General features: G+C 38.9%; 1 protein-coding gene across 1 annotated transcript; it reads left to right on the top strand.

The window, feature by feature from the left end:
* Positions 1 to 719: 719 nt before the first annotated feature.
* LOC120288523 (GDSL esterase/lipase 1-like) lies at positions 720 to 1,957 on the top strand. The gene is made up of 4 exons (XM_039302562.1): positions 720 to 800; positions 1,001 to 1,270; positions 1,356 to 1,636; positions 1,732 to 1,957. Exons 1-4 carry the CDS (start codon positions 720 to 722, stop codon positions 1,955 to 1,957), a joined length of 858 nt encoding a protein of 285 aa, XP_039158496.1.
* Positions 1,958 to 11,034: the final 9,077 nt, after the last annotated feature.

Below are 11,034 nucleotides of genomic sequence, written 5' to 3'. Positions count from 1 at the left end.
CACATAAAAAACAAACCATAAACATTGACTCGTTCAACAGGATAACCATGTCACTCTCTTTATCTTTGGGGACTCATTGCCGGACACTGGGAACAACCTTTACTTGAACACCATTGGATAGACAAACTACTTCCATTACAGAGAGACCTTCTTCAAGCACCTGACGGGATGAGTTTGTGATGGCCGAATTGTCCCCGACTTCATTGGTAAAACAATGTCCCAGAAATGAATCTTCTTTCAGTGTACCAGAAAGTTCAGTGTACTAGATACATAATGTACCTCCTCGACAAGCAGACGTCTTATGTTGGATTCATCTTTGTTTCGATGCAGTTGAATATGCAAAGCTGCCGTTGATTGGACCATAATTGGAGCCCGGATTCAGTAACTACACCAACAGGGTCAATTTTGCATAGGCCGGAGCAGGCGTCATCCCAGAGACTCATCCTGGGACAGTAAGATTCACAGTCTCTTGAGAGAAGGTTCCTAGTATGCTAGTTTTCAGAGTTTCAGCAAATTTTGATGCTTGAAGCTTAAGTGGAGTCTGAATCTGCTATGCTACTTGGAGAATAACAGTTTGAACCTGACTTACGTCAGGAAATTCATAGCATACTTCAACACATCATTGAATGCAGTAGAATTGTCCTGCTTGCAATATCAAAAAAAAAAAAAAAAAAAAAAACAGAGTTATCCCGCTTGGTACTGATGTCTAGGTTGTGTCAATGAATTTTATGCCTAACGGAGTTAGAAGCTCACCATTGAAGATCCATTTGGCACTTCCTTTATGTGTCTGTTTGTATCCGGTAATGGATGATTTAGACGGTCTGTTCATGAAGCAACCTTAGCTCTTAAAACCAGAATATCTGCTAAATCAGGGGGAGGAAACAAGAATGTTTTATTTGATCAACTGAGTGAGAATTCACAATTGAAACAAACAATGTTGAAATCACTTGGCCAGTCGGAAACGAGGTGGAATTAGTTCTGATTCATTGATGGGAAACAGATACACCTGAAGCTACAACTGAGCTATTTCAAGGAGGTGGCGAAGCGGCTGAGGCAACAGCTCGGCGATGAGGATGGGCAAAAGTTGCGGTCGAATGCGGTCTACTTGTTCAGCATGGGAGGCAACGACTACATGGTCCTCAAAACCGACCCCAAATTATCTGTCCTCACTGCTGCTTACAAGATGACATTCATGACAATGGTGGTGGGCAATTTCACCACTGTGATTAAAGTAGGGTGCTCCGACTCTGCTATACCAAGTTCTCTTAAAGTACACAGATCGGGCGACTAACTCGAAACGCTGACCCATTTCGTCCCATGAAACAAATTATTAATGCAGGAAGTATATTCACTAGGGAGGGAGGAAGTTTGCTTTCCAGAAAGTCGGGCCGATCGGGTGCATGCTTGCCACCCAAGCATCCTCGGGGATCGACGGCTGCCTTCACGACCCGTCCGTGCTAGCAAAGATGCACAACATCGCTCTGTCAAGGCTGCTGAGGAAGCTGGCCTATCAGCACGCCGGATTCTCGCACGCGCTCTTCGACCACTACACCTCCGTCACTCTGCGAACTCTGTGCAGCTCGAAATTCGGTAAATCGCCGTCCACCCTTTTGAAATCTTCACTTCCATCATCAACGTAGCACAATTTTCTTGATCGTGCCATTTTCTAGGTCGGTCTTAATTTCTTGCGGCGTTCTTGTTATTGGCGGTAGGATTCAAGTAATGGAAAAGCGCGTGCTGCGGGAGCGGGCCGTACAACGGGAACTTCATTTGTGGATGCGGCAAGAACGGGACGGCGAAGTACAATCTGTGCGGCCACCCGAGCGAGTTCGTGTGGTTCGATCCTGGTCGTCCGACCGAGAGCGCTAATAGGCAACTGGCCAGTTTGCTCTGGAACGGGCCGGCCCGTGTCGTCGGGCCCTATAACTTGAAGATGTTCTTCAATGGGTCTTCATGAATTGGATTCCACTTATTAGAGTTGGATCGAAGAAATGCTTGCGTCTCTTGATAGCGACACTTGAACGACGTTATGGAGACCACAAAATCTAATGTACTAGTGAATTTGAGTGGTGATGCGTTTGGCAACTGGCCCTAAAATAATGCATCTTGTTCTCATTTTGACCCACGTTTTTCTCGCGCGTTGCATGCTTTTACGATGCAAAATAACTACTTTGGTTCTAGAAACACCGCCATTTTATTAAGGGTGAGTATGATTCCGAAATAAAATTGGGAACCTAAGAACCAAACTGATGAGAAGTAGTTCGGTTCCAAGTTCTAAAATATGCAATGGATAGATTCCAAGTTCCAGGTGAAATTAAGAACCTAAAACCTAGAATTTCACCTTCAAATAAGTTTTTGTAATTTTATTGTTCTATATCTTCACATGATTCCACGACATTTTATGGCATCCAATGATGAATGTTTGAAACCCCTAATCCGAACTTTCATTTCTACTGATATTCATGACTAAGACTTTTACTTTTTTAATATTTCATAATATCAGTTAATGGTAACAAATTGTGGACATTAAATGTGATGATTCATCACAATAATTCAATTAACAATACAAGATAAACCTAGGTAGACCCTAGAACCTATGACAAGGCAAGTTGAAGTGCTTGGATGTGTAGGATAGTTTCTAGGTTTCAAAAATTAGAAAACTTGTTCCAATTGGTAGGTTCCAAATGGAACCTAAATTGAATCTAGAATCACTCAACCATAGTTCTATTGCATCTTTTGGATAATATATGCATCTTTATGTCGTGCTATAATTTTTTGACGTGTTCTTTTTCTTCTTAAGGTATCATATAGTGTAATGCCACTTTGGTTGATATGCGATGAGCTCTTGCCAACCCACGACGTAATTTGGTCACGAATGATGAAATTAGAACCTACGTTCCGAGGCCCAATTGGGGAGTAAGCTACCTAATTCGCAAAATAAAAACAAGATAAATCATGTATGGTTGGACCTAATTCCGCGGGTGACTGGACATTTATATTAATTTGTTTCAACTATTCTAAGCAAGGAGACTATCCCATTAGGTGCATGTTGTGATGGCCTACGTAGCTTCGGAGCCAGCGTTGACTTCTCATTTTACATATATGTCTAGACTAGGAGCATGACACGAGACAAGCTTTTCAATGGAAAAAGGTTTATTATGCACCATTTGCTTTACTTTCCCGTGAAAGTAGATCAATCGAGCCACCCAATTTCTTTCCTATTAAAATCGGAATTCGAGATTTTGAGTTCCATTTATTTTGAAAAAAATATTTCTCTCATTTTCTAATGTTTGATTTGCTTAGGAAAATGATTATATGGAAAATATTTTCCTAGTTAATAAAAAATTAATACTTAAATTCAAGAAAACAATTTCCTCTTAGAGAAATTGAAAAATATTTTTTAAAATATAATTAGTATCATCGCTTGGACTTAGAACTCTATACTTAGACACAAGAACCCTAACATTGATTCCCGAGATCTCGGGGTTCAAGACCAAGTCTCCGGTGCTCGGGCCCAAGTCTATCGAGCCGGGGCCCGAGCCTCCAACACCCACACCTGTGTCCTTCGAAGTCAAGCCCAAAGCTTTGGTGCCCGCACTCTAGCCCAGCACCTGAACTGAGGTCTATGAAAGCAGTATTTAGGTTTTTAACACTCAAGCTTTGGTCCTCGACACTCAGCTTGGATTTTACAAAAGGCCATGCTCAGGTCCTTAGCACTTACGCTTAGATCATTAGTTAATGAAAAATTCCTTCTTATGAAAATATTTAAAATAAAATTGAATATTTAACTTTTTTTTTCTTTTTCCTTCTTCTTTAGTTGGTTGTCATTGCCAATGACCTACACAAGTAAGGAATGAAGCTCACCCAAGGCTAGTGAGGCTTGAAGTGAAAGCTCATTGACCTAGCGAAGCTTGAGCTCCTAGAATTTGGTAGATGGAGCCTTGCTCAAGGCTAGCTCAACTTCGCTCATCAAAATCTGCCGAGCTTGTCAACATGGTTGATGACTAGCCGAGAAAGAAGGAAAAATAAAATAAAATAATTTTAAATATAAAATATTTTGGTAACTTTTGTCAAGAAAATCAAATTAAATTTTACATACCAAACAACATAAAAATATTTTCTAGTTCATTTTCATGTTCGGCCAAATATTGAAAAATATTGTCATCCTTCCTTAAAAAAGGCTTCACGATCTCACATTTTTTTATGAAATAGATCAAACCTAAAAATATTTACAGATTCAACTACACGCCTTAAACAAGCATAGGATTCAAAACCGCCGAAAGTATTCATCGAATCCCTTTCGAGGGGCCTCTCCATGTCTCTAAGTTGATGGAGACGAAAACAGGGGACTCTGTTTTTGTGAACTGGAAGCAATGATCCAATGGCGATGGTCACGTTTCACCTTCGTGCGATCGTTGTCCCTGACCAGTACGCTGCCAGTATGTGGCCGTGTAATTTCCGAGATTTTTCCAGGATTTGATGGCTGCAATTTTTTTTGGAGACGTTCCTGTTCTCGTAAGCTGAAGACAGGACATCGGCTTCAGGGGGCCAGGCGAAAGTTCAGTGCACCCTTGGAAAAACAGTCTCTTTTTTCTTTTTTTAAAAGGAGAAAAAAATGGACGAGTACTGCATCGGTAATTATTATTTTGTTGTATTTCCTACATGAAACGTCATTTCTCACTGTGCCTTTCGAAAACGACACTCATCTAGCCCTCGATAAAGAAAATGTCAATCATCGCGAGAGCTTTTTTGTTCAACTCGAGTTCACTCCTGTAGACACTTCTCAATCGCATTGTCTAAGGATTGTCATAATTTAAAAAATATATGTTCTTTCTCTACGACATTGCTTAGTTCAATTATATGTTTAAATCTGTGAAAAAAAATTTGGTAGAAAAAAAATTTGGTATATTTCCTCTGCTTAAGGATGGGGAAAATACGGCTGGACCTTTACCGGCCAAAAAAATGAAAAAAAAAAAAAAAATCCGACCCTTGACATCCTTTGACCATACAAGACAAAACATCAAATGGTACTAAGCATGTGATGTTGTCGATTGAGTATTTATTTTGAAATCCGACACCCATGAACCGCCGTCCGTCCCCCCCTTCTCAAATCACGCATGCCTTAGAATAATTTTCGTTTCGGTTCCCGCGAGTTCACAGGAGAATCCCGAGGCGCGCGAGTGGGGCGAAACGCTGCGCCGGATGCCAATAATTGGGTTTGACCTTATTTAACAAATCGCCCCCCACTGGGACAGTGGCAACGTGGCGGGTGCTGTCGGCCCCAGGCAGCTTTTGGACGCATTCTATTCTATCTTAGCGGGCGCACGTTTCACGTGGTCGACGGACACCTCGACGTCTCTGTAGCTCCACGTCATCCCCCCCGGGTCCAGCTGCTAATAATGCATGCGGCTGCGAAATGACTTTTCGGCCCTCCCCGATACACGTCCGCATCCATTCCGTCCACGTTCCAGAACGTGTCTAGATCTGGTGGTTAAGACGGAGCATCCGATGCTTGCGAATGACGGCTCGTGATGGTGCGAGGCCTCGCCATCAACTCCAGCGTGTCCGATGAATTTCTTCCGCTATTGGCGTGAGAATCGGATTTTGCGTGAGAGTTCGCGTGAATTCGGACCATTGACTATATTATTTTCTAATTGTGAAGTGAATATGGGGAATTGAGTCCATGGATCGGATGCGACCGATGAAGGTCAAGCTGAAGACGACCCGATGATGGAGCCACCCTTGCTCGGCCAAACGTGAGGCGCGGGAAGTAGTTAGAATTGGTCCAAAGACTTCTTTGACGGTAGCTAAGAGCATGAATGATAAAATTTCTAATAAAAATTGATTTATGGAAGAAAAATGATTTTTTTTTATTTCTTATTATATATAAGTTTTTAAGTAAAAATTCGTGTTTGATAGTAGACACAAAATTTCTATTCTTAAAATAGAATTTTACAAAATTTCTCGCTTTCAAGGGTGACAAATGGCGACCGGCAAATGATGGGTAGTGACAGTGGCGGCATATGGTAGGTGGGTGGCTGATTAGTAGAAATGATTAGCGATGGGAAAGGTTTTTATTTTTTATTTCCATTCCACAAATAGAGAGGTGACAAATTTTTACTTTTAATTTCTATTTCAAACCTATTTTTGGAGTATGGGCGCACACGACAAAATTTTTGGAACAAAAAATCAATTTATGACGAAATTGATTTTTCAATTTATATTTCCTATATGAGTTTCGAGTAAAGAAACGTATTTAATGACAACTGAAAAATTTTGTTTTTAGAATATAAATTCGTTTGATAACAAAACAAAATTGATATTTTTAGGAGGTGGCAGGCCTGGCGGTTAATGTTTAGCGTCTGGCGGCGAGCGTCGGGCAGTCGGCATCCAACATTCAGCATCTGGCATCTAGTATCTAGCGACGAGAGGCTAGCAACTAGCATCTTATGGCGAGCAACCAGCGGCGGGTGGGCAATAAGCGGTGACGAGAGTGAATAATAATAAGAGTTTTCATTTCTTATTTTTGGAACAAAATTAAAAAATTTGGTTTCTAATTTCTGCTTCAAATCTATTTCTAAAATAAAAATGTGTTTCAAAATTAAAAAAAAATGAAATTTCATTATCAAAACGGATTTTTATTGCAAACCTATTTGGGGAACAAAAAAACACGTAAATAAAAAAAAATAGAAATTTTGTCATACGCACAATAAAAATTTATTCTAAAAATAGAAAAATAAAATAGTTTTACCAAATAGATTTCTATTCCAGAAATAAGTCTAGAATAAAAAAATATTTCTGAAACATAAATTTTAGTTTGTCTTGCACCCCTAAATGATTGGATCTTACTTGCTCTTGATGCCATAAGTGATCCTTAAACTTTGATTTAATGTGCATGTCACCCTAGAATTTTCATTTTATGCAATATGATCCCTAACTTTTGGTCCAATGTACAATATCATCCATAAATCTTTAATTTGTTCAATATATTCTCTAAACTAATAGTAAATGTTCAATTTTAATCCTTAAATTATATGAAAATATTTAAAAGTCTAGGCACCACATCAAATTTTGAACTAAATTATTTGGACTAATTGAGAGACAAGATTGTTTATTGAGCCAAATTCAAGGACTCTTATTAAAAAAATTTAAAAATTCATGAATAACGTTACATATTTGATCAAGCTTCCAACGGTCATTTGCGTCCTTTTCGCCCTCAATTAAAGATGGTTTGGAACGGGTGGGCGAGCGAAGTCGCTTCCCCTTGAAAGCAGAGTGAGTGGCCGTGGCTTGAATACAGCAACAAAACGGGGAAGTAGGTCATTGGCCGGCCACCTCATTTGAGCTCTCAATTCACATGGTTTGGTGAGCGACGAGAGAGACCAAAACCTTTCTGCGGTCTCTTTCTAACGCGACAGCGACAGCATTTGCCCATCCAAAATTCGATGGATAGACGACAATGACGAGGACGATCATGATGGTGGTGGTGGTGGTGGTGGTGGTGGTGGTGGCGGCGGCGGCGGCGAGCGAAGGCCAAGGTCATTGTAACTTCCATCTTGCGTGTGCATTTCATCGATTGTGCTCCACACCCTTATCCTGTGAAGTTAACCGTCGCCTTGTTCCTCCCTCTCCATCCCCCAATTTATGGTTTTCCCACTCCCAATTGTCAATCACCAAGGAAAGGAAGGTGACCCCAATTTATTGACATCATCCATGATTGGGATATAGTCATTAGTTGTTGTGGGTTGGATAGAGTGTAACTCATACTGATCCCATCAATCTTATGTAGAAAATTCTTAATTTTGGGCGGGCTATTAATAAAGACTTGTGGTCATGCACTAAGCATCTTGCTTAATTGATTAACTCTAACCGCTAGAAAAGTTCCTCCAAGCACATGCGGTGATGGGTGGGGTGACAAATCTCGCATTAGAATCACATCACCTTTTTCTTAGATGGAACCATTCGAGTTAGGATTTTCTCTTAAGAGTATCTCAAGAGTATTTGTCAAGCAACCAATTTAAGAAACGATACAATTTCCAAACCATCGACAATTTTAGTGCCTTGAAAATTTAATTTTCCCAAAAAAATTTGCTTATCAAATGCGCCCAAGAAATCGTTGATGCCACTCTTTAACATATAGCAAACCATTTACCTAACTGTCGGTATAAAATGTACGTATATATTGAATCTGAACGGACAGGGAGTGAAGCCTTTGACTTGGAAAAGGCATCCTAAGTTCCCTAGCGACCACGAGGCTTTTAACTTTCTGCCACGTTCACAAACTTCAGTGGGGACTTAATCTTCGTGCGTCTCGCCTCATTAGACAAATCTATGATTGACGGTGACTGATTTCTCAGTTGTCTGAACACATGCGGGCTTCGGTCTCTTTCAAACACCAAAAACAATTCAAGGGAAAAGGAATTAATTACTTTTTTAATTGACTTGTCGCTAGACCGTAAAATGGCAAGTCGGGTCAAAAATAGTCTAATCAAAACTGACGCATTCATTCTTTTTAGATACTTAATCCGCTAAAAACACGTTTACAAGTAACCCAATCTCAAAAAAGCTTGTACACAAATTAAGATAAAGTGTAAAATGAGTGAACGCGAGATCAAGTGAAACGAAAAAAAATAGAGAGAGTCATAAGGTAGATTAAGTCTAAATCATTACAAACTCATTTAATACCCGTATTATTTTAGGCCTTGTCATTCTAAACCATTTATAATCAATTTACTGAATATAACTAACTTACCTACCAACTCAACACATCAAATATGAATTAAAAAATACTAGACTATGCCACCACAACACCGAGAACCCCTAAATTATGCTCAATATGATATCAATAATCTAAATTTATTTTTCTAATACCAAGACCTCTAAAATTGTATCGATGTGGCAAAAGTACTTTTCACAATATTTGCTTGAAGTGAGATCCATGTGAACAACTATTGAGCCATTGCATGGGATTTTATAGGGTCAACTTGGATGAAATTGATGATGAAATGTTTTTGTTCTTGTTACGAGTACAAGTTTGGGATATTGGTGACTCAAAAAATAATTTGGGTTGTTGGTGTCACGGTGGCCATAGTTTATGATTTTTTGTAGTAAACGAATAGTACAATTGTCAGACTAATATGAGTCGGGGTATTGAAATTGCAGAAGAAGAAGAAGATGAAGCTTAGGCTGTTGATGTCGCGTTGCGCAAAACTTATGGTATTTTTGTGGAGGTTTAGGGATTTTGGCTACCGAAAAAAAAAAGTATTGAGGTGCTTCGGCCGTTATTTAGGGTTATTTGCGGCATTTCTCCTACTATTTATTATTAGCTTTTTTTTTTTTTTTTTTTATGTTAAGCACTTTTTTGTCATTACCTACTGCCACTAGGATCAAGATTTTTAACGTGGGTGATTTAAAAAATGCAAGTGCTTAGAGAATAAGACCCCCTTTTTCGCTTTTTCATGAAGGAACTCCTAGCGCAAAAACGTGGAAGTGGAGTTCAGTGAAAGCACTCTGACGTGCTTAATAATTAAAAAGTCCTTAATTAGTAAATTAAGCATGACATGCTGCTTGCGGTTAATTAATTTAATTTTTTTAAAATTGTCGTATTTAATTACATAAAACTCGATAACTTGACGTCTTTATGCTAAAGAACTCATGATTACTCCGAAATTTCTGTATATACCTTATGGTAATATGCAGTCATGAAAAATTGAAGAGAAAATGACAAATCGAGTCTATGTATGAATTGACTATTTATAAGGACATCTATTTACTCGTTTTACGTGATGTTTCAAAAACTCGTAGGGCTAGTGAATGTATTATTGTCATTTCATTTTTATTTTTTATTTTTGTTTTACTTTTGATGCTCGAATCTCAAAAGATCAATGTCTCGATTTGCAAAATCAAGCAGTATATCTAAAAAATGAAACCAACATTCCAAACAACCACAATCGTGAAACAAGGTAGCACACGAAAGTATAAAGGACGAAACTTGGACAACTAATAGAAGACATATCGAAATAAGTATTAGCTAATTATTCCCCATATAACCATCAAGCATCCAATAATTAGCAACACATAATTCGGTGATGTAAGCAATCGCCTTATAGTATATTTATTGGCAAGGAAGACCACGCACACTATATATATATATATATATATATATGCAGATGTATATGCTTGAGGGTTAACTGAATATGATTCAAAAAATTTATATGATGACGCACTTGCTTACTCAAGATGACAAAAACCACACAGAAAACATGGAACACATCAAAAAAGATATTAGCTATTTGTTAATATGCTAATTATCTCTTGTATAGTCATCATACATCTTATAATCAGCCACACATAGGTTGGTGATGTAGGCAATGACCTAATAATACTGCCTTCAGCAGGGAAAACCATATATATGTATACACACATGTATATATATATATAGACTCGAGGGTTGACCAAGTATGCTTTGAAAAAATTTAAAATCGCGCTTATAATTCTCCGTAATCACGAAGATTAAGCGTTTTCGCGCGTTAATTTCTCGATCGACAATCATGGCCCCCTCGCGACATTTCCCCTCGGCCACATCCTCATGTCCAAAAGTCCCGCTAATTATTGGCATTTGACCGTCGTTTGACCAACGCTCGATTTTGACCGGAATACCGAATTACAAACCTCATTTTCACATCACCAGTCCCGTAATAATTACAAGAAACAAAGCACGATAATGAAGCCCCGGAGCAGAAGCGCAATAATCGAGACATTTCTTCTTCTTTTGTTGCGAAAACGTAATAATTGAGACATGATTCCGTACGTAGGTTTACAATACGTTAAAATAATCGAGAATAATTCATGGGGAGTTCGCCAACCCGGCGGAACGAATACCCAGCCATTGCCATCATTTGTTTTTGTATATTTTTTTTCTCTGGCTCTTTTATTTTATTTTTATTTCGCAAATTCCTAATTTAATTTTAATTTTTTTGAAATTTCGTGTGGACACGGTGGCCGGAGGTCTCTCTCTCCTCTCTCCCCCTTCTC

Source organism: Eucalyptus grandis, chromosome 9 (assembly GCF_016545825.1).
Source record: "Eucalyptus grandis isolate ANBG69807.140 chromosome 9, ASM1654582v1, whole genome shotgun sequence".
Classification (NCBI taxonomy): domain Eukaryota; kingdom Viridiplantae; phylum Streptophyta; class Magnoliopsida; order Myrtales; family Myrtaceae; genus Eucalyptus; species Eucalyptus grandis.
Note: the sequence above shows the minus strand (reverse complement) of the source record. Positions and strands in the feature narration are given on the sequence as shown.